This window comes from Nerophis lumbriciformis, linkage group LG07 (genome assembly GCF_033978685.3).
Source record: "Nerophis lumbriciformis linkage group LG07, RoL_Nlum_v2.1, whole genome shotgun sequence".
NCBI classification, from domain to species: Eukaryota; Metazoa; Chordata; class Actinopteri; order Syngnathiformes; family Syngnathidae; genus Nerophis; species Nerophis lumbriciformis.
In genome coordinates, this window is record NC_084554.2 from 31,088,675 (window position 1) to 31,114,017 (window position 25,343).

Genomic DNA, 25,343 nt, shown 5'->3' on the forward strand with positions numbered 1-25,343 from the left:
CTTATTGACAATTATTTATGAGTTAGAATGCATTACAAACAATACATCCGTCGTTGTGTCTTTCATAATGATTGTAAACGATAGGCAAAATTCCAAAAAAAGTGCACTGCCCCTTTAAAGAAAAAAAACAGCCTGAATGGCAGCTTTGTGTTATTAAAGCCAGTCAACATTTTTGCAATGTATGCATATTTTTCTCGTTACAGTTCACCTGTTTGCTCCTTTATTCAGATTTTTTATCCATCCATCCATCCATCTATTTTCTACCGATTGTCCCTCTCGGGGTAGCGGGGGGTGCTGGAGCCTACTTCAGTTGCATTCGGGCGGAAGGCGGGGTACACCCTGGACAAGTCTACCTCATCGCAGGGCCAACACAGATAGACAGACAACATTCACACTCACATTCACAAACCGGGGCCAATTTAGTGTTGCCAATCAAGCTATTCCCAGTTGCATGTTTTTTTTTTATTAAAGAAAAAAAAGTATTTTTAGAATGTATCGCGGGCTGTTAAAAATTGGCTGCGGACCGCAAATGGCCCTGGGGCCACACTTTGGACACCCTTGGTCGAATGCAATTTAAATTCATGCCCTTGTTATTGTAATTATCTCATTTCCTTTTTGTTTAGAGTCTTTTTTTAACAGAATATTCGAAGACCACATAAGAACGAAAAGAGGAATGACCTTCATTAAAGATAAGACAGTGTTCCGCCTCGATTCCGGGCCCCTGGATGGTGATATCTTGAGGAATGGGGGCATCTTCCCGGCCTATGCGGGTCACCCCTGCAAGAGAGAAATACATGTGTTGCATTGGATTTTTATAGTGTATATAATTTGTCTAAAAGGAGTAGGAAGAAGCGAAGCTATACCCCTTCTTTTATTCATTCTCAACATGAGTTTAACATGGAACAATTCTTGTGTTTAGATTTTATCAGTAAAAACTTTGTTCACTTCCTGTGTTTGTTGGGTGTCACCATTTTCTATTAGGGAGAGAAAAGAAGAGAATATGTGTAGAAATAAATTGGTAGTGACAAAGGAAAGAAAATAAATAATGAAAAGAGTGTTGAACTTATACAAAACAAAATGTATAGTCAAATAACACAACCAAGGTGACGTGTCCATACACAGTTTTGGACATGTCTACATGGTAGCCATCTAAGGTGGGTGCAACATTTCCATTATATGCATTGCATAGTAGCTGGAAGGTCTTTCCCAGTGACGTGCAGTCAGGGGAGGCAGGTGAGGCGGGGCCTCACGTGCCATCATGGAAAGAAAAAAAATGTAAAAAGAAAAACAATTCATTAAATTGTTATATGTATCCAGTGATTCTACTATAACGTTATTTTCCATTTAACTTCACCAGTTTTAGATTATTTTTATTCAAAATCGCTGAATTTTCACATTTGCCGTTCAAATACTGAGAAGAGACTTGCGGTGAGTCAGCAGCCAGTTGAGGCACGTCACTGAGTTGAGCCTCACCATGGATTGCGCAATGACTCAGCTAATTGCTGGCCTGCTGTGCAGTGAGACCGTATTGCTATATGAACTATATTATACATTTCCATAGTTTAGTTAGCTGAGGTATATAATGTACAGTGTATTTTGTCAACAACTGTATGTGTGTGACGTATTTCTTGTGCTGAGCAATCATAAAACGGCTGCGAAGACGCACTGTGTGAGGCACGCAGTAATTCCGCCTCATGGTGGTAGAGTTGTGCCGGATAATGCAACCCCCGCCGTAGAATGCACCCCCTGACGGGAGTGTTATATCAACTAAAGCCCACACTTAAAGTTTCCACGTGCAAGATTGAATCTATTTAAAAAGTTATTTAATAAGAAGCCAAAAAGTGCAAAAACAATAATGTTCGTGTTGGAGGAGTTGTGAATGACTGCTGGGCCACAACATTAGGTACACCTGCAGACTGCAGCACGGATGGGCATCAGCCGATCCGCCTCCACAGTCATTGCTAATGCAATGAAAGAGTTCGGCTGGTCGCTAGAGAAGGCATACAACTTTGTCAAGGAAAAGAGCATCACACGACCGAACGCAAGTTTCATGCGACGGCTGGCAGAGTACGAGGGCATCCTCGATGTGAGGTACACTGCATTTCTTGACGTGTGCGTGTAGTTGTCCAAACTCATTCCTATTTGTCAGATTTGTATTTGATCTATACATTCAGCAAACAGAGGTGTTGGAGGAGTTGTGAATGACTGAAACATGAAATCCGTGCTGCAGTCGCTGCTGGGCCACAACATTAGGTACACCTGCAGACTGCAGCACGGATTTCATATTTCATTCATTCACAACTTCTCCAACACGAACATTATTGTTTTTGCACTTTTTGGCTTCTTATTAAATAACTTTTTTAAATAGATTCAATCTTGCACGTGGAAACTTTAAGTGTGGGCTTTAGTTGATACAACACTTCCGTCAAGGGGTGCATTCTACGGCGGGGGTGCATTATCCGGCACAACAGCGGCGCATGGACTTCATTTATAAGTAAAGGTAAGACCATAATAACGTTTTTTTTTAATTAAATGTGCTTTTTTGTGTATTACAGTTTTTATGTGTAAAGTTAAAGTCAAGTTAAAGTACCAATGATTGTCACACACACACTAGGTGTGGTGAAATGTGTCCTCTACATTTGACCCATCTCCTTGCTAACCCCCTGGGAGGTGAGGGGAGCAGTGGGCAGCAGCGGTGCTGCGCCCGGGAATCATTTTTGGTGATTTAACCCCCAATTCCAACCCTTGATGCTGAGTGCCAAGCAGGGAAGAATGCTGGTATGAGCTTTTAAACATAACCCGTTAACTGCTGCCAATCAAATGGTGAATAAGATACTCTTTAGGGTTCATATGTTTGTAAATCTGACTGTGATGAAGTCAGTGTCTCACCAGCCATGAACCTCACCGCACGTCACTGGTCTTTCCATAGCTAATGGGGGTCCTACAGGCATTAGCAGGACAGCTCAATGTAAACTCAAATGAAAAAGTCTATGTAAATGCACGTAAGATATGCAAGATGGATTTGTCGTTTACGGTTTACACATAAGCACTTTTTTTTTTCTTAGCAAATTTTACAGCCTACACCTCAGAGTCATATCACTTGGTAGTTGACAGTGCTAACTCTTAACATGCTAATGTTCGCAAGTAAGAACATTTGGGAACAACGTAAGGATATTTGGACACATTAAGGACATTTCCACACAAAGTATGAGGACATTTAAAAAACGTGAGAGCATTTGGATACAAGTTACATACAACTGAGTAGACAAACAGCCTGTCTGAATTGTGCAGTTATAAAGGGAAAAAAGAACAGTAAATGGTGTTAAAAATCATAACAAATAAATAAAAAATAACTACGTAAATAATATGTGTAAATGAATAAGAAACATTTTAATTAATAATTAATGAAACGTTTAATGAGTCAAAATCAGCGGAGAGATGAATAAATAGATAAGTAAATACTGTGGGGGGGAAAAAATTGTGCAAAATGTGTAATTGAATGCTGAATTCAGGTGCGTCACTAGGTTTGAAGAACGATAGGCACTTTATTAGAATTACACAACAAACACTGAATACATCTAAATGGTTGAAAGTGTAAGTGTAAAAAAGCTTTAGTCATATTTAGTAAGCGTGAGATGGCCCAAACACATGAGGACAGTGTTGTTGCTTGGAAAAGCTAGCAGGCAACTTGCAAACAGGGAAATGTTGCACAGATGATAGCAGTGTAAACAAACTTTCACAGCACAACAGACTAAGAGTTGACCTGAATACAGAGGAGGTTCTTGGTGGAAAGAAACATTCTTGCCTAGAAAACAGGGGCTGGATGTCCACCCAAAGATATATTGTCTGTGCACAACCTCTTTGATTCAGAATTGTTGCACTTGCAAGATTGTTTTGCTCACAACTGGTTGTTACTGTATTAGAATTACACAGCAAATACTGAAGACATCGAAATGGTTGAAAAGCAATGTTGTTAGTTTCCTGTTATTACTGTAATGGTAATTTAAGGCATTTTGACCACAGATGTCAAATTCAAGGCCCACAGGCCACAACTGGCCAGCAGGGATGGCTGACATGGACTACCACAATAACCTGCCATTAATGGTGAAAACGATAAAAGTGTAAACCCCTCATAGAACTCCACCTTTTTGACTATGAGTCTGTGCGTGCATCAAGTCTTCAGAGCCCCTAAAACACTACTCTAAAATAACACTAAGGTTATTAAACTACATCTACTAGGTTTAAGTAGCACACCTATACTGCAAAGCTGTTGGACTGTGCTTTGCTTATTAAAAGTTAAAGTACCAATGATTGTCACACACACACTAGGTGTGGCGAAATTATTATATGCATTTGACCCATCACCCTTGATCACCCCCTGGGAGGTGAGGGGAGCAGTGAGCAGCAGAGGTGGCCGCGCCCGGGAATCACTTTTGTTGATCTAACCCCCAATTCCAACCCTTGATGCTGAGTGCCAAGCAGGGAGGTAATGGGTCCCATTTTTATAGTCTTTGGTATGACTCGGCCGGGGTTTGAACTCACAACCTACCAATCTCAGGGCGGACACTCTAACCACTAGGCCACCAAACAGTATATACATTATTTTTGTGTTAGCAATAATAAAGACATAATTATTAGTATATGAGTTTTATATTACAAATCATAGTCTTATAATGCGACTTCAGTGTGAACTCTCCCGCGCTACGGTTGCATAATGGTGAATAATGATGACGCTTAAAATAAGCGTCATCATTATTCACCAAAAGAGACGGTTACAAAATAAATAGTTGATTGAAATGAGCAGAAACAGGAAAAAATAGTGTTTTAGGAACACATATCAATCAATATTCCACCACTGATCGCCATCATGCTCTTCAGAGCAGACATTGAGGCAAATGTCCCCAAAACTGTGGGAGACATCTTCTTTCATAATCTTCTCCATGGTTCAGAAAATGCTGACTTTGATTTCACAGGATCCTTGAAATTGTACTGAGATGACTAGAATTTAAGCATGTTTACTTCTGGGTTTACTTCCGTAAACACTGCAGGATGTGCTGCAGTCTGGCTCTACTTTGCTAAGATAATAAGCGCTGACAAAGGTCTTCAAATGATTTATAATCATAATGAATAATGACAGCGTATCCATGTAATGATTTATTTGAACTCATATTCCTGAATATTTATATAGAATTTTTCTGCAATTTTTTGTAAAAAAAAAAAAAGAAATCACACCAAATTATTTAGGGGGGCTTAAGAATATTTTAGGGGGCTTCAGCCCACCCTAAAATAGGCCTAACGACGCCAATGGCTGAATATAAATTAAACAAAAACCTATGAACCCATGAATGATGATCAATGAATGAAGCAAAATGATAAATTGCTGTAGTTTCTTCATGAAGTCTTAGCTTGACGCTTCTCTACTTTCTCGGGCCCCCGCTTGCTGTGGCAACAATAACAAAAACTCGAGACGTTCTTCTTCATTTTGTGTATCGTTTACTTGTGAACTTAATCATTCCAAAACGTCAAACAACAATGATGTGGGGAAAAAAATGTGCAGCAAAATATAGCGAGTGTGTTACAGTAAGAAAGAGTAAGAAAAAGTAAGAGTAAGTTCAAAAAAGTATGTGGCTCGAGTCCACCATTCCTGACTGCCATAACCCATAATACACTGTGTCCAAACCTTATTACCACACAGATCCTTCCGCCATAAATGCAATTAAACAGTTATATATTCTTCACTGAATTAAAGCAGTATAAAATAGTACATTATCGAACTATTCACGTAAATGTAATAATTACAAATAAACTGTGCCTTATAATTACTCTAAGCGAGCAATATATAAATGTTCGTATTATTCAAATAAAGTAAATAGTCCCATTTTGGCTGAATAAACATAAAGCACCTTCCATAAAATGTAAATGAACTTAAATAGCATTTAGGCTCCTACAGCGCCGTTCAGCCTTTCTCGGAAAAAAAATGCCCTATGCTTGCATTATTTTCGACTGTACGAACCGTTTAAATCACGAAAAGGATAAACATTTCTTAATAGTTAATCGAGAGTTAAAGAAAAATGGCGCAAGAGTGCAAGATTTCATGAAAAAAGACGACAAAAGATTTAGATTTTAGATTTAGATTTATTGGTCCCCTTGGGGAAATTCATTGTCACTGGCGTACATTTAAACACTAGACATTACACATCACACAAAAAAAAAATAACAAAAACACATCATACATGACTAACACACATTTACAGGCTTGTCAGACAGGTCGGCCGGGCCTGCTGTTAAGGGCGGCTATAGCTGCAGGGATAAGGCTTTTCCTGAGGCGGGCCCTCCGGAATTTGATAGTTCTGTACCTGCGCCTTGATGGTAGTGGGATGATGTATTGGTGTAGTGGGTGAGTGATATCCTAGACTATTGTTTTTGCCAATCGGGTGATGGACCTGTGGTTTAAGTCTGAAATGTTGGGTGTGGGTAGGCCGATGATTTTAGCTGCTATGTTTGTAATGCGTGTGAGTTTGGTCCGGTTGGTTACAGAAAGCATGGTGAAAAAACATGTGGAACAGTACAGAAGGATGGGTTGAACAATGCTTTGGTAAAGTAATAACAGGAGATGAGGTGCAACGTATAGTACTTTAAGTTTTCGGATGGCTGACAGTCTTTGTTGACTTCTTTTTTGAATGTGAGTGAAAGCACCACTACGCTCCAGTACAAGGGAGCGGATCCGAAGAATGCACGAGTTTGCAGGGACCACTCCGTTAAAAGTTTGTTTGATGTACTTTTAATGTGAAGTGTTTCCCATTGAAGTGTTATCTTGATATTATTAGTATTTCTTTAGACACATTTTTGCTACCAGTGTTCCGTAAAGCACCAATGTGAGTCTAAAATGAAATCAAATGTGAGCAAAAAAGTTAAGCTTTTACCAAATACAGCAATCATAAAGGATCCTTTCAGCACATACACAATATTGACATCTATAGTTATATTTTGATAAAGACGGTGCAAAACACCCTACTCGTAAACGGGTCGTGCAACAGCAAGGGCAGGCAACAAACATGACAGGAGACACAGAGTTAAATCATGAAATGCAACAAACAATGCATATTTATCTGGGACAGTCTTGATACCAATTTCATTGACTCAGCCACACAAAAAGAAGTTGTAGACCTCCATGCTTTACCAAGTTTTCATCTGTTTTGTCGCGTAGAATGTTGTCTGGAGCACACGATAGTTCGATATGGGAACTGCACCGAAGAATAATCCTTCATCACTCACTTTTTGGATGAAATATAGGGATGTATTCCATTGCATAGTTAGATTTTTTTGCTCATACCTGCTTTTTGCAGGAAGATATAGGCCCTTTGTGTACTCAGATAGTGTGCGCGCTGCTTGCTGTACAACAACCATCTTGGCTTGGTTGACCACCACTGGTTTTTACTTGTCGGAATACAAGCAATATTGTTATCATTGGCATATTAATATTCAATTATTTATTGTTAAGTATAACTATTGCACGATGATATTAACATGCTTGAGGAATAAAAAAAACCAACCTTTAAAAATTCAACCAAAATTACATACACATATTTTTTTTATCATCTATTCAAATACGTCATTTTCTTTTCAGTAGAAATATGGGTAAGAGAGGAGTAGTTTCCCGAATCTCTGCTTTGCATTGTTGTGATTTCTCACTTCAAAGTAAGACCAAGCTGCTGCATGAGCAAAATGGTAAGTGTTGTAAAAGTAATTCAGAAAAGGAACAGTAAAAGTTAAGAGATGACGAAAATAGAGCTCAAAATAGATGAAAATGTGACACACAGAGTAGAGGGCGTTACACAAAAGTACTTAAATTGTCTTCTATGTGTATGTGGCTGGATGCTGTGACTCACAGAAACAGCTGTTCCAAAAGAACTTTTGACCCAAAGACCAAAAGCACATCTTTTTTATAGGCTTTTCCAAAAGGATGACTCACGTTGAATCAGAGAAGCTCAGTTGAAAACACCAATCATTAAAGTAGAATGTAACAACATGCTGCATATACTGTAATTACCTTCTTTGAGTGGCAGCAAGGTGATCGCAACACTCAGCCTCCCACTGCCCAGACTGACCAGATGAGGTTTGGCTGTCTGGACCTTCAGACCCTTTCCTGTGTCTATCAGGTCCAGCGGCGCAGCCTGGAAACAATCGCAATTTTAAAAAAAATTGTTGCATGTTCAATTCAAAACACATATTGGCTATATGTGCCTATTTAGTTCTGCAACAATAAAAAGGACAATGAACAGCACATGGACAGTATGCATATATCTTCTTTATATTTCGACTAATTACAAGACAAATACATAAATTGACAGAAAAGAAAGTCTCGTCGACACAAAGTAAGGACATTTAGACATTTTGAGGACGTGTAGACAGAAAATTAGGACATTTCGACACAAAGTATGAAGACATCTTGGAAAAAGTAAACACATTTATTTGGACATAAAGTATATTTGTACACTTTGAGGACGTATAGACACAAAGTGAGAGCATTTGGACACAAAGTAAGGATACAATACTGGACACAAAGTAACCGAGCTGGCACAAGACATTGATACAACAATGATTATACATACATGTCCTTTAAAAACTGACTTTGAAACAACATTGCAAAAGAGTTGTATTTGTTGCCCGGATCATGTTTGTTTAGTTTTTTGACTCTCTCAGTTCCTGTTTTATGCACCCCTGGGTTCGTTTTAGTTGCCATGGGTGAAAATTAGTTTCGCCTGCCTCTAATTAGTGTTCGGGACGCTCACCTGTTCCCGTGCACTAATCAGAGAGCTACTTATTCCTGTTTTTCGCCCCCCCACTGTCTGGCTGTCTTATTTGCTTCCATGCAACACTTTACGCCATTACCTTTTCGATTCCTATGCTTGTTTTTCTTTTGCTAAGGTTTAGCTTTGCTCCCCGTGCATTCGGCACACGTTGCTTTTGTTTGTATCCTGTCTGATTAATGGACATTAAATAATTTCCTTACCTGCACCTTGCCTCCGGAGTTCCTGCTGCATCTTGGGAGAACGACCCACGCAGTAAAATGCGACCCCGACGTAACAGGATTTGTAAATTGAGATGACGTTGATGTCCAACGTTGCATCCGACATTTATTAAGCGTAGTCAAAAAGCATGTTGTTTCCACAATATGTTTGAGTTGCTCGACGTCAGGTCCTAATTCAACAAGTTGAGTTCTCAACGTTGTTGTGATATCTTGTGTCGGCTGGGAAGGATACAGTCTTGTAGAGTGCTAATCAGGTATATTTGGTCAGTGCATGGCTGCAAGCTAATTGATGCTAACATGCTATTTAGGCTAGCTGTATGTACATATTTCATCATTATGCCTCGTTTGTAGATACATTTGAGCTCATTTAGTTTCCTTTACTTATGTCCTCTGTGTATTTAATTTATATTTGCATGTCTCCTGACACATTATCTATATAGTATGTAAAAATGGCTGCATTTCAGATAGTTGTTTGTGTAACACATTGTTCCAGACCACAGCAAACGTTACCTAGCTTGCAAAGATTGTAATAAATCCATTAGAAGAAGACAGCCTGCCATTTCCTTGAACTTGGACACACACATCTATACCTTTGGCCATTCTAAGCCAGTAATTTCCAGGAGTTATGTCGCCCTCTGAGAGCCTTTACTAATGTTTTCCAATGTTGTAAAAATAAGTAGAATAAAGATTACATTTCAACATTTCTGTCAACGAAGATTTGCATTGTATTTTGATAGCAGGCTAATATAGCTAATATAGACACTTTGTATTGCCTTCATTATAACACTTATATAAGGCTTTAATTTTTTGCGGCTTCAGACAGATATTCTTTTGTATTTTTGGACCAATATGGCTCTTTCAACACTTTGGGTTGCCGACCCCTAGTCTAAACGCTCCAAAGTGCTTCATATCCGATCTTTTTGGATCAGATTCAGGCCACATCAGGTGGTAGTCCATGTTCGATTGGAATCTGATCTTTTCAAATTTTGTTTGTGATATTTTCGTCATCTTTGGGCGAGCTACGTCCTTTGTGTGGGCGGGTAAAGATGCAGCCCGCCAGCGGAAGTGGATACGTCATCACAACATCCGGTTTCGACGAACACATTTTCGGTGCATCACTCGTCAACAGTGCGTAAATGAAATACATGAAAATATATTTTGATTCCAAAGAAATAGCGATTGTTGAAGGACCTGATGCTCTGGCATATTTGTTGACATGTTACGTACATTGCCTAAGTTGTTTACGGAGGTAAGTTGTAAAATAAAGCTCACGTAGATCCACGCTGATGTTTGAGTCTCCTCTACTTAACTGCCATTAAAAGATGAGAAGCCTTCCAAATATATTACAATATTTATATCCATTATACAGTATATTACTTTAATTCAGGGGTGTCAAACGTACGGCCCGGCCCGCGAACAGGTTTTATCCGGCCCGCGGGATGAGTTTACTAAGTACAAAAATTTGCTAAAATGTTTTGAATAAGAGAAACTGCTGTTCTAAATGTGTCCACTAGATGTCGCAATACCAATTATTCGTATCTTTGTAGACTATGCTACATATGTAAAAAGAATAAACCACATGATGCTAAAGCACCAGTCAAGGAAAATTATCAAACTACATAAATAACATCCTGTAATTAGATTTTTATTTAATTTTTTTATCTTGATAGATTGAAAATTAACACTAATGAGTTGACTGGTGAACATTGTCACATAATTTTTTCATGTTTTTATTTCTATTTTAATTTTCTATTATATATGGAGTGCCATCTCCGGGTTGGGGAGGAGATCTTGCCCCAAGTGGAGGAGTTCAAGTACCTCGGAGTCTTGTTCACGAGTGAGGGAAGAGTGGATCGTGAGATCGACAGGCGGATTGGTGCGGCGTCTTCAGTAATGCGGACGCTGTATCGATCCGTTGTGGTGAAGAAGGAGCTGAGCCGGAAGGCAAAGCTCTCAATTTACCGGTCGATCTACGTTCCCATCCTCACCTATGGTCATGAGCTTTGGGTTATGACCGAAAGGACAAGATCACGGGTACAAGCGGCCGAAATGAGTTTCCTCCGCCGGGTGACGGGGCTCTCCCTTAGAGATAGGGTGAGAAGCTCTGTCATCCGGGGAGAGCTCAAAGTAAAGCCGCTGCTCCTCCACATCGAGAGGAGCCAGATGAGGTGGTTCGGGCATCTATTCAGGATGCCACCCAAGCGCCTCCCTAGGGAGTTGTTTAGGGCACGTCCGACCGGTAGGAGGCCACGAGGAAGACCCAGGACACGTTGGGAAGACTATGTCTCCCGGCTGGCCTGGGAACGCCTCGGGATCCCCCGGGAGGAGCTGGACAAAGTGGCTGGGGAGAGGGAAGTCTGGGCTTCCCTGCTTAGGCTGCTGCCCCCGCGACCCGACCTCGGATAAGCGGAAGAAGATGGATGGATGGATGGATATTCTAACTTTCTTTTTTTTATTTTTGACCTTTTTTTATACTATGTAGCACTTTGCGATTTTAACAAATGTAAAGTGCATTACAAATGTAATAACATTTTTATTATTATTATAATTTATTCAGAAAGTATAAATGACGACAAATAAAGATAGAATACTATTAACCGCAACATATAAGTGTAAAAAAACCCCAACACCATTATGATTTGTACATTTTCAGAATGTGTTCGTTCTATTTTTAAACAAAGAAAACAATCTGAAGTTGTCTTTATTTTTAAGTTATCGTGCCGTGATTTTACCACTCCCACTTGGGAGTAGATTTTTCTCCATGTGGCCCCCGATCTAAAATGAGTTTGACACCCCTGCTTTAATATATTTTCAGATAAGAAACACTTTTTTTTAAGGTGTGCCGACTTTTATTTTATTTTGTAGTAGAAGTAGCAGCAACTTCCTTGTTCATTTACGGAATCCGGTCAACTTCCTTTGTTTTCCTTTGTTAAGTCGAGGCCACATTGGGGCCATGTAGGGGCCTGTGCGTGTCTACACTGGAGTCTGATAAAGATTACATTTGACCTGCAGTGTGAACAGTCAACTGGAAAAAAAATCAGATTTGGGCCACTTTGGCCTGCAGTGTAAACGTTGTCTTTGAGGACATATAGACAGAAAATTAGAACATTTAGACACAAAGTAAGTACATTTGGACAGTTTGAGGACATACAGACACAAAATGAGGACACATTAAAAAGCCTTTCAGACACAAAGTGTGTATTTACCCAACAACATAGAGATTTCAATGCACAGTCAGGATATTTGGATACTATGAGGACACATACACTATATTGCCAGAAGTATTTGGCCACCTGCTTTGACTCACATATGAACTTGAAGTGCCATCCCATTCCTAACCCATAGGGTTCAATATGATGTGGGTCCACCTTTTGCAGCTATTACAGCTTCAACTCTTCTGGAAAGGCTGTCCACAAGGTTGCGCAGTGTGTTTATAGGTATTTTCCACCATTCTTCCAAAAGCACATTGGTGAGGTCTCACACTGATGTTGGTCGAGAAGGCCTGGCTCTCAGTCCCCGTTCTAATTCATCCCAAAGGTGTTCTATCGGGTTCAGGTCAGGACTCTGTGCAGGCCAGTCAAATTCATCCACACTAGACTCTGTCATCCATGTCTCTATGGACCTTGCTTTGTACACTGGTGCACAGTCATGTTGGAAGAGGAAGGAGCTCGCTCCAAACTGTTCCCACAATGTTGGGAGCATGGAATTGTCCAAAATGTTTTGGTATCCCGGAGCATTCAAAGTTCCTTTCACTGGAACTAAGGGGCCAAACCCAACTCCTGAAAAACAACCCCACACCATAATTCCTCCTCCACCAAATGTCACACTCGGCATAATGCGATCCGAAATGCACCGTTCCCCTGGCAACCTCTAAACCCAGCTCTGTAGCAACTGGCTGTGCAGAAAGTCTTTGCACTATGCGCTTCAGCATTCGCTGACCCCTCTATGTCAGTTTACGTGGCCTACCACTTGATGGTTGAGTTGCTGTTGTTCCCAAACTCTTCCATTTTCTTATAACAAAGCCGACAGTTGACTTTGGAATATTTAGCAGCGAGGAAATTTCAAGACTGAGAGCGGCCCATTCTTTCACAAATGTTTATAGAAATAGTCTCCATGCTTAAGTGCTTGATTTTATACACCTGTGGCCGGGCCAAGTGATTAGGACAAATGATTCTCATCATTTGGATGGGTGGCCAAATACTTTCAGCAATATAGTGTATAATAGAAACAAAACAGGAGCAGTTGGACACAAATGCTGCTGTTTTGAAGACAAAAAATTAATACATTTTGACTCAACGTAATAGAATATTTAGACAGAAAGTGAGGCTATTTGGACACACATTTGAGATCTCCAGACTGAAAGTGGGGAGGGACATTTACACATCTAGACAGGACCTTTGGACACTATGAGCACAGAGACGCAAAGTGAGGACATTTAGAAAGATTGTGTAACCTTTTAGACAGAAAGGGGAGTTACATGCAGAGCAACCACATTTAGACACTAAGGGCATTTGCACAATTTAAGGACAAAGATACACAAAATGGAGACATCTTGTTGCTAGTTGGGGACATTTTGACACAGCAAGGACATAAAGACACAAAGTGGGGACATGTACACATTTAGATAGGACTTTTGGACACTATGCACACTTAGACACAACAATAATTTGAGACAGAACGTGTGGCCATTTGGACAAACATACACTACATTGCCAAAAGTATTTGGCCAGCTGCCTTGACTCACATATGAACTTGAAGAGCCATCCCATTCCTAACCCATAGGGTTCAAAATGATGTCAGTTCACCTTTTGCAGCTATTACAGCTTCAACTCTTCTAAGAAGGCTGTACACAAAGCTGCTGAGTGTGTTTATAGGAATTTTCGACCATTCTTCCAAAAGCGCATTGGTGAGGTCACACACTGATGTTGGTCGAGAAGGCCTGGCTTTCAGTCTCCGTTCTAATTCATCCCAAAGGTGTTCTATTGGGTTCAGGTCAGGACTCTGTGCAGGCCAGTCAAGTTCATCCACACCAGACTCTGTCATCCATGTCTTTATGGACCTTGCTTTGTGCACTGGTGCACAGTCATGTTGGAAGAGGAAGGGGCCCTCTCCAAACTGTTTCAACAAGGTTCTCCAAAAAGTTTTGGTATCCTGGAGCATTCAAAGTTCCTTTCACTGGAACTAAGGGGCCAAGCCCAACTGGATTTGTAGCACAGGTGGCATACTATGACAGATCCGCGCTGGAAATCACTGAGCTCCTGAGAGCGGCCCATTCTTTCACAAATGTTCGTAGAAACAGTCTCCTTGCCTAAGTGCTTGATTTTATACACCTGTGGCCAAGCAAAGTGATTAGGACACCTGATTCTCATCATTTGGATGGGTGGCCAAATACTTTTGGCAATATAGTGTATGTTGATATGGCAAGGACATAAAGAAACAAAGTGGGGATGTTTACACACTCAGATAGGGCATTTGGATGACTTGGGCACATAGACACAAAGTGAGGAGATTTACCATAAGATAGAAAGTTACATGTAGAGTAATTGAGGCACTAGGAGAAAAATACACACAAGACATTTGGACCCAACGTGAGAACGTTAGAGAGAAAGTGAGGCCATTTGAACACAAGCTGGGGACTTTTTGGACATGACGACAGAAAGTGGGGACATTTACACATTTAGGTAGGCCTTTTGGACACTACGAGCACATTTACACACAAAGTAAGGGCATATAGAAACATGACGCCTTTTGGACAGAAAGGAAAGCCTTTTCTTTAAGACATAAAGTAAGGACAGTGGACACTGAATACATTTAGACATGAGGGCAGTTGTGTGGCCATCACCTTGGGTTCTGGAGGCATCTGATCTGACTCTGGTTGGGACATCATGTCGGAATCCTGCAATAAAGTCAAGGGGAACATTTTCTTAGTACAATTCAATGGCTAAAGGGCACGTTAGAAAAATGGTTATGATGGTTGCGGAATTACAAACCCCGTTTCCATATGAGTTGGGAAATTGGGTTAGATGTAAATATAAACGGAATACAATGATCTGCAAATCCTTTTCAACCCATATTCAATTGAATGCACTACAAAGACACGATATTTGATGTTCAAACTCATAAACTTTATTTTTTTTTTTGCAAATAATTATTAACTTAGAATTTCATGGCTGCAACACGTGCCAAAGTAGTTGGGAAAGGGCATGTTCACCACTGTGTTAGATGGCCTTTCCTTTTAACAACACTCAGTAAACGTTTGGGAACTGAGGAGACACATTTTTTAAGCTTCTCAGTTGGAATTCTTTCCCATTCTTGCTTGATGTACAGCTTAAGTTGTTCAACAGTCCGGGGGTCTTCGTTGTAGTATTTTAGGATTCATAATTCGCCACACATTTTCAATGGGAGACAGGTCTGGACTACAGGCAGGCCAGTCTAGTACCCGCACTCTTTTACTATGAAGCCACGTTAATGTAACACGTGGCTTGGCATTGTCTTGCTGAAATAAGCAGGGGCGTCCATGGTAACGTTGCTTGGATGGCAACATATGTTGCTCCAAAACCTGTATGTACCTTTCAGCATTAATGGCGCCTTCACAGATGTGTAAGTTACCCATGTCTTGGGCACTAATACACCCCCATACCATCACAGATGCTGGCTTTTCAACTTTGTGCCTATAACAATCCGGATGGTTCTTTTCCTCTTTGGTCCGGAGGACACGACGTCCACAGTTTCCCAAAACAATTTGAAATGTGGACTCGTCAGACCACAGAACACTTTTCCACTTTGTATCAGTCCATCTTAGATGAGCTCAGGCCCAGCGAAGCCGACGGCGTTTCTGGGTGTTGTTGATGAACGGTTTTCGCCTTGTGTAGGAGAGTTTCAACTTGCACTTACAGATGTAGCGACCAACTGTAGTTACTGACAGTGGGTTTCTGAAGTGTTCCTGAGCCCATGTGGTGATATCCTTTACACACTGATGTCGCTTGTTGATGCAGTACAGCCTGAGGGATCGAAGGTTACGGGCTTAGCTGCTTACGTGCAGTGATTTCTCCAGATTCTCTGAACCCTTTGATATATATATGTATATATATACTGTATATATATATACGTTAGGTCAGGAAAAAACACAAGAAGCTGGTTTCCCTGCGAAACAGGCTTGTAGGGATATAGCTACTCAAAGCATAACAGCTGTGTTTTGCATGCCCAACTGGCACATGAGAGAATCTTTTTTGAGTGAAAGTGTTCCAAGGGGAAAATACCACTTAAGGGGGAAACACACGCACACACATGCACGTACACACACTTACAACACACGCACACACACACACACGCACACGCACACGCACACGCACACTCTCACACACACACACCCACACACACGCACGCACGCACGCACGCACGCACGCACGCACGCACGCACGCACGCACGCACGCACACACACACACACACACACACACACACACACACACACACACACACACACACACACACACACCAACAGAAATGTTCCATTAAATCCAGAGGTCTGGTAATGTGATGGTTAGGGAGTGTCATCACGCTGGCTTGTGCCCCAAGTGTGTGTGACAAAAATAATTCCATAAATCTGTTTTGTTTACTCCACCCTTTTTGGAAATAAACAAACTACAACTCTGAAGGATAAATACAAACATCAGCCCCACACATTCCACCCTTGAACTTCATCTGAAAACTTATTGTTAATCCAGTGAGTAGCATCCTGATAAAGATGAGATGTCCTCATCTTCCCCTTCCACCATGTAATCCCACATTATTTCCACCAGCATCGGAAACTCCAAATCAAAGTCGGCCCCATGCCGCTTCCCCGAATTCATCACCAACTTCCTTTCCGAGGTTGTTTTCCTGTGCTGCTTTCACACCCTCATTGCCCTTTGCTTGCACACACAAACCACACTTCTAACAAACATCCATATACTGTACATTAAGTCACACATCAGCTTCATTTATAGGCTGCACGTTCCAGTGTTTTATCACAACAAACAACAATGTATAATGGCTGCATGATGTTGGACACCAAACACAAAAGACGTCTTAAACTGAGACTTTATTTTTTATTTTTAGGAATGACAGTTGTTCTCTCTTCCTTTGTTCTCTACCCCTTCTCTTCTTGCCCCCATCCTTCATTTATTTCTACTTGCACCAGGTGAGCTCTTACCTGGGCAGGTGCAGACAAGTCTTCAGCCTTGCTTTGCTTTGACTGAATCAAAGCTGCTGTAGTGTGTTGACCGGCATCCAGATGTAAAGATAGCATGCACATCTGGCATCCTGAAACTTTCCATTATCTCAAAAGTAAAGGTGGGTGGATTGGTCCAAAACTTGCTGTGATAGACACAGTGGAATGCTTGTTCAATGATTGAATGATTGAATGAACTGGCAAGTATGTAAATGATATGAAGAGGTCATCTAAAGTTTGACCCAAGAACGGATAAAGTTCAAAGAACACAGTCTAAAAAGACCCCTGACTTGTGTGGACATATTTGAGCACAGAAAAGAACATACTGACTATCAATTCCATCAATATCCTCTAAGCCTGGAGTGTTGTTTTCCACCAAGGAGACCATTTTGTTATTGAAAATGTTGCAAAAAGGCTAATCCAACATAGATATGCAAATTACTTTGGTATAAAACAGGTTGCATATAAACTTTGTGTTATAGGTAGCAGACGGGACGGCGTGGTGCAGTGGTATAGACCGAGGGTTTCAGGTTCGATCCCCGCCTCTGTCATCCGAGTCACTGCCGTTGTGTCCTCGGGCAAGACACTTCACCCTTGCTCCCAGTGCCGCTCGAATTGGTGTAAAAATGTTTGGTGGTGGTCGGAGGCGCTGTCGGCGCAAATTGGCAGCCACGCTTCTGTCAGTTTACCCCAGGGCAGCTGTGGCTATAAATGTAGTTTACCACCACCCATGTGTAAATGTGGAGTGAATGAATGATGGGGTCTCACTTCTCTATGAGCGCTTTGAGTGTCTAGTGCACAGAAAAGCACTATATAAATCTATCCATCCATCCATCCATTTTCTACCGCTTGTTCCTTTTGGGGTCGCGGGGGGTGCTGGAGCCTATCTCAGCTGCATTCGGGCGGTAGGCGGGGTACACCCTGGACAAGTCGCCACCTCATCACAGGGCCAACACAGATAGACAGACAACATTCACATTCACACACTAGGGCCAATTTAGTGTTGCCAATCAACCTATCCCCAGGTGCATGTCTTTGGAGGTGGGAGGAAGCCGGAGTACCCGGAGGGAACCCACGCAGTCACGGGGAGAACATGCAAACTCCACACAGAAAGATCCCGAGCTCGGGATTGAACTCAGGACTTCTCAGGACCTTTGTAAATCTATTCCATTATTATTATTATTATCATTGGCAAAGCGTATTTGTATTTTCACGATATAACAAGTTCAATATTGATATTTTGTCTCAACTCAAGTGTACAAAAGTGTGATGTTTATATGTCGCCATTTGTTAGTTCATCTGGCAATGTGCTAAGCATGGACTCTGTGCAGAGGATTCACTTAAAGGGGTCATATTATGATTTTGTTTTCTACATTTACAACACTTCCTTGTGGTCTGCCTAATATGTAATAGTGATTATTTGGTCAAATTTGTGTATAGATTATGTTTTACAGACCATCTTCAAGTTGCTTTCTGACCATCTCTTAAGGCAGTGGTTCTCAACCTTTTTTCAGTGATGTGCCCCCTGTGAACATTTTTTTAATTCAAGTACCCCCGAATCAATGCAAAGTATTTTTGGTTGAAAAAAAGAGATAAAGAAGTAAAATACAGCACTATGTCATCAGTTTCTGATTTATTAAATTGTATAACAGTGCAAAATATTGCTCGTTTGTAGTGGTCTTTCTTGAACTATTTGGAAAAAAAGATATAAAAATAACTAAAAACTTGTTGAAAAATAAACAAGTGATTCAATTATAAATATAGATTTCTACACATAGAAGTAATCATCCACTTTAAGTGCCCTCTTTGGGGATTGTAATAGAGATCCATCTGGATTCATGAACTTAATTCTAAACATTTCTTCACAAAAAAAAGAAATCTTTAACATCAATATTTATGAAACATGTCCACAAAAAATCTAGCTGTCAACACTGAATATTACATTGTTGTATTGTTGCATTGTAAAGAATGGAATGGCCTCCTTGATTTGATGTTCAGTTTATGAACTTACATTCATATTTTGTTGAAGTATTATTCAATAAATATATTTATAAAGGATTTTTGAATTGTTGCTATTTTTAGAATATTTAGAAAAAAATCTCACGTACCCCTTGGCATACCTTCAAGTACCCCCAGGGGTACGCGTACCCCCATTTGAGAACCACTGTCTTAAGGGATGCACCGTTTTGTGGGCGGTCTTATTTACGTGCCTCCACTTCAACAGCGTCTTCTCCCTGTCATCCATAATGTATACAGAACAAAAATATAAACCCAACACTTTTTTTTGTGCTTCCATTTTTCTTGTGTTGAACTCAAAGATCTAAAACTTTTACCATATACACAAAATACCTATTCCTCTCAAATATTGTTCACAAATCTGTCTAAATCTGTGTTAGTGAGCACTTTTTCTTAGCCAAAATAATCCATCCCACCTCACAGTTGTGGCATATCAAGATGCTGATTAAACAACATGATTATTGCACAGATGTGCCTTCGGCTGCCCACAATAAAAGGCCACTCTTATGCTTTACTCAGGATCTGGGGGTGTCAGAAAAGCAGTCAGTATCTGGTGTGACCATCACTTGCCTTACGCAGTGCAACACATCTCCTTCGCATAGAGTTGATCAGGTTGTTGATTGTGGCCTGTGGAATGTTGGTCCACTCCTCTTTAATGGCTGTGCCAAGTTGCTGGGTATTGGCAAGAACTGGAACACGCTGTCGTATACGCCGATCCACAACATCCCAAACATGCTCAATGGGTGACATGTCTGGTGAGTATGCTGGCCATGCAAGAACTGGGATGTTTTCAGCTTCCAGGAATTCTAGATCCTAGCAACATGGGGCCGTGCATTGTAATGCTGCAACATGGGGTGATGGTCTCGGGTGAATGGCACAACAATGTGTCAGAATCTTGTCACGGTATCTCTGTGCATTCAAAATGCCATCAATAAAATGCACTTGCGTTTGTTGTCAATAACAGACGCCTGCCCATACCATAACCCCACACCCACTTCGGACTACTTGCTTCACAACGTTGACATCGGCAAACCGCTCTCCCACACAACGACACACCCGCTGCCTGCCATCTGCCCTGAACATTGAAAACCGGGATTCATCTGTGAAGAGAACACCTCTCCATCGAATATGAACATTTTCCCACTGAAGTCGGTTACGATGACGAACTGCAGTCAGATCGAGAACCTGATGAGGACGACAAGCATGCAGATGTGCTTCCCTGAGACGGTTTCTCACAGTTAGAGCAGAAATTCTTTGGTTATGCAAACCAATTGTTGCAGCAGCTGTCCGGGTGGCTGGTCTCAGACGATAATGGGGTGCACCTGCTGGATGTAGAGGTCCTGGGCTGGTGTGGTTACACATGGTCTGCGTTTATTAGGCCGGTTGGATGTACTGCCAAATTCTCTGAAAGGCCTTTGGAGTCGGCTTATGGTAGAGAAATGAACATGAACAATGAACGGCTCTGGTGGACATTCTTGCTGTCAGCATGCCAACTGCACTCTTCCTCAAAACTTGTGACATCTGCGGCATTGTGATGTGTGATAAAACTACCTATTTCAGAGAGGCCTTTTATTGTGGGCAGTCTAAGGCACACCTGTGCAATAATCATGCTGTTTGATCAGCATTTTGATATGACACACCTGTGAGGAGGGGTGGATTATCTTGGCAAAGAAGAAATGCTCACTAACACAGATTAAGACAGATTTGTGAACATAGTAAAAGTTTTAGATTTTTCATTTCAACTCATAAAAAATGGCAGCAAAAACAAGAGTTTTGCGTTTATATTTTTGTTTAGTTTTAAGCGCTTTCATAGCGAACCTACTGAGAGATATAGGTTTGAACTGTGGTATACACAACTTTGTATTAGAAATAGCAAAAGCAGAGGACTCATGTGCATGTATAAGCCAGTCTGCCCGTGAACAAGAGGAAACAGAAAAATAATAAGCTTATTGACTACAGCGTCGGACTACGATGGCAGACACTTTGGGTAAATTTCTACCATACTGTATATGGAGGTGTCCGCTGACTTTACACTTTGGAAAAACGGTACAAGTTGTGCCAATTCTAAACGGCTCGTTTGGAGGAAATATGAAGGAAGGCAAGATTGTTTTATAAATATCTCCGCAATGATTTGATCTCAAATTTTCTTTGACTTTTGCAGATTTCAAACACACAAAAACAGGTACCAATAGGTAAGAAAGGTTGTTTTTGCATAATAGGTTCACTTTAATGCTGAAAATAAAGCTACTTGTGGCTGCTACAGTCCACTTGCATCAGTGCCAAGTAGAACACCAACACAATGACAAAAAGTATGTGGGGGCCACTTTGATTTGATAAAAAGGGTTCAAAAAGCCTGGATCACAGCTTTGTGTTATTGGCAGTGTTGGGACTAACGCGTTACAAAGTAACGCGTTACTGTAACGCCGTTACTATCGGCGGTACCTAGTAATCTAACGCGTTATTTTTTATATTCAGTAACTCCGTTACTACATGATGCGTTACTGCGTTATTTTGCGTTATTTTTTATGTAGTATCGGCTAGAAACTGAGAAGATCTGAGTGTTGCAGCGCTGCTGAAGAGGCGACAAAAAAGAGGCGCGCCGCGCGCTGTCTGTGTGTACGTGTGTGTGTGCGTGTGAGTGTGTGTGTGTGGGAGGGGGCGTGTCTGTGTCTACTATCAAGACGTCATGGCGAACCCCGAAGCCGAGTTTCTTAAAATGGAGATATTTTCAGTACGTTTCTTTTATCGACCACAAAGAAAAGAACATTTTAGCTGAATGTAAGTTTCAAATATGCTGAAACAGCGACAAAAACAACATGCTTCGACGAAACTAGTAAAGAGACACACACTCACTTCCACCTCCAACAGCGGCTGGATTTTAATGAGGCACTGCACACTGAAGGTACACACACTCTGTCAATTCTCTTATATACTCTTTCATTTTAAACTTTTAGAGTGTTTGATTATCACATCACTCTAAATGTTTAGACTATAAAGTTCACAAACCTAAAGAGGGATACTAGTGGGCCAGGCTAATATTTCCTTTTCTCTAAACTAAGTGGGGAAATGTGTAGAGTGTTCTGGACTTCAGACATGATTTTATTTCAGAATTCCTTGAGAAAACGCCTGGTTAGGCTTTATGTATGTAGTGTGTGCCTTTCTTGTTTTACAGCTATGTTGTTATTATGCTGTTTGTTACTTATGTATGTTAAGTTGCAGCTATTTAAAATAGTTTTGTCAATTTGTTCTGGTCTGAAACAAATTGGCCCTTTAAAACATATCTTTGTCTTTGTGTGTTGTATGTAGAGCACATTGCTTAGCAGAGTTCAGTGATGCAAATGCATGTCAAGTTGATCAACAGATTGCATTATTCTCCAGTGCAATAACAGTACTAAAATGAAGGCTAAAAGGGCATTAAATGGGGCCTTAAAAAAATAAAAATAAAAATATATAAGTAACTAAATAGTTACTTTTCACAGTAACGCATTACTTTTTGGTTTAAGTAACTGAGTTAGTAACTGAGTTACTTTTGAAATAAAGTAACTAGTAACTGTAACTAGTTACTGGTTTTCAGTAACTAACCCAACACTGGTTATTGGTGACAAGACACTGTGTTAATGGCGTCAACATTTCAAGATTTTTTAGGCTTTTTATGCTTTAATTTTTGTAGTTTTCCTGTTTATGTTTCTAGAATGTGCCACAGACAAATTCTTGTATGCTTCAAAGGTTATCTACTTAACTATTGTGCTTTTTCTTATAGCTTTTCTTCATTTCGTGCCCACCCCTTACATTCCAGCATCACCCTCTCCTCCTCCTCCCACCTGACAATGCCATCTTTGTATCACAGTCGCTATTTAATATGGAGTCCCCTTCCCAGTGACTCCTATAGTCCAAAATGCGCTTATTCTCCTCCCTTGTCATCAGTGCACGCTCTGTTTAGCGCTCAACACGGCTGCAATTAGTTGGAAGCACAAAACACTAAGATTGATCATGTTTATGTATTTTTGGTGAAAACAAAACCTGTCCTTGAATCTCCTCCAAAACTTGCTTTCCCTAAGTCACTCGCTCAATAGTACAAAAAAATATATATCTTGCAACCTTTGACCCCAAACCCGGCATCCTCACAGGAAAGAAAGTCCATTGTTGTGGCAGCTGACTCACAAGAGGATGAGGAAATCTCTCTTTTGAATTTCTAACTGGGGTTTACACCGTCACCTTAAGTCCAATATGTAGGGGATCAAGTCGTGTTTATCCAGGCATATGACAGATAGGGGAGAAGGGACGGAAAAAAAGGTATTTCTAAACCCGATCTCTGACATAGTTGACGTGTGAGTGCTGAAACAAGCAGAGGAAAGAGTGCACTGAGATAAGAAGGAAGGAAAAGGATATCATGAAAGCACAAGGACTTCTATAACCAAGCATCTGGTATTCATCTATTATATTGTTTTTGACTAGAACTGCTACTCTGCATTCTTCTCTTTTTACTTCCCAGCTTCATGCATTATTAAGTCTGGAAGTAAAGGCAGAATTTCAGCGCTGAGTTGTGGAATCTGGTAAAGTACAGTTTCTGTCTATGGTAGAGACGCGCACATACCTCAGGGCAGATGCTTTCTATTTGGCATGTAACAGGCAGTAAAACTTCAGATAAGACATGTTGAGTAAACATAGACAGTCTTCTTTTGGTTGCACAATCATGACTTAAGTCTGGTATGATGGTTTTAACTCAGGCTGTGTCAAACCATCGTGAAAAAGTATGTGATCTCCATTGCCGATTAATGGTGACTTAATGCCAACTCCCTCTAGTTGAAACTGTATTTATCTTTATGGTGCGCTACCTCGGAAGTTGGATGTCGGAGCGGGGACTGACGTCTAAGCCGGGTTGTGAGTGTTCCAGTTACGAGGTCGGAAATCAAGATGGCCACTTCCACGAAAGCTATTTTGTGCTTGCCTTGTCTGAATGTTAAGAACGTATGAGAAAATATAGACTCTTTCTGCAGCTTTTAAACATGGTGGATGAAGAGGATACACTGATGCTATTTCTAACCATGTGGGACATTTGCACCACATGAAAAAAAAAGCTTGTTTACGCTACAGTAACGTTACCATATATAAACGTTCAACAATATATGGCTGATTTGGTGCGACAAAAACTAATCAGAAGTGCTAATAACGGATATCATAGAAGCTTATGTTGTTTATACTCAGAACAGCCATCTTTGAAGTAAACTCTGTGGTGGTGAGAATGTTCCGACTTTACGAGTAGGAAATCCAATATCGAGGTGCGTTTCAGTTGAAATTGTGACAAGGAAGTCGGAACGCATCATTAGACACCCGGCTGACCAGCTGCTAGCAGCTAATTATGTGTCATCATACACAGTCTGGAGCGGCCCCCCTGAGCTAATAATTACCTCCATTGTGGCAAATAAACTGCATTTCTTACATTATCAAGTACCAATAATAATAATAATAATATTGCCATTGAGCACAAGACTGTTCTCTGGAGATATTATGTACTACATGTATGATTTGGAACTGACTATGACATACTCAATAAACAACAATGAATATTACTGGAGGATGAGGCTAAACATGTTACACACCCAGAGCAAGCCAGGAGCAGGCATGCTAATAGCTAAGCTAACCGCTAAGCTGGCTTGAAACGACACCAAGAATTGAGTGTGTCGTAAACTTTGCAACAGAAAGTAACAGGAAATTAACAAGTACATTAACTATAAGGAGAGTGTAGAGAGAGGATAATACAACAGAAACTGTTGGTGTGTCAGCCAGAAGTACACAACAAGTAATGGGAGCACGGATCGATCCATAAATTAATGGTGTTGATACCAAGGATAGTATCTATATGATCAATTCTAGAGTGATTAGATCGATATTTTTTGTTGTTGTTTTTGTCAATGTTTACAAACTCAGAGAATAATTCCGTGGACACAGGTGGACCTTGAAGGCAAAAACTAAAGGCGCTCACCATAAATAAACAGAAAATTTCAGTATCAGTATTGGTATCGGCCGATCTCACTCATGGATGATCTGTATCGGAAAACCCTGATTGGAACATCCCTAGTTTTAAC

At 40.6% G+C, this 25,343-nt stretch overlaps 1 protein-coding gene across 4 annotated transcripts in view; it reads right to left on the reverse strand.

Annotated features, from left to right (window-relative positions):
* The window catches only part of phldb2b (pleckstrin homology-like domain, family B, member 2b), an 88,231-nt gene that overhangs the window by 45,347 nt on the left and 17,541 nt on the right, over positions 1-25,343 (reverse strand). For all 4 annotated transcript variants that reach the window (XM_061965470.2, XM_061965472.2, XM_061965471.2 and 1 more), the window contains exons 2-4: positions 14,874-14,927; positions 8,051-8,174; positions 679-777 (exon numbers count right to left, since the gene is read on the reverse strand). In XM_061965470.2, the coding sequence (XP_061821454.1) occupies positions 679-777; positions 8,051-8,174; positions 14,874-14,918 (268 nt within the window). In that variant the 5' untranslated portion in view covers positions 14,919-14,927. The remainder of the gene's footprint in view (positions 1-678; positions 778-8,050; positions 8,175-14,873; positions 14,928-25,343) is intronic.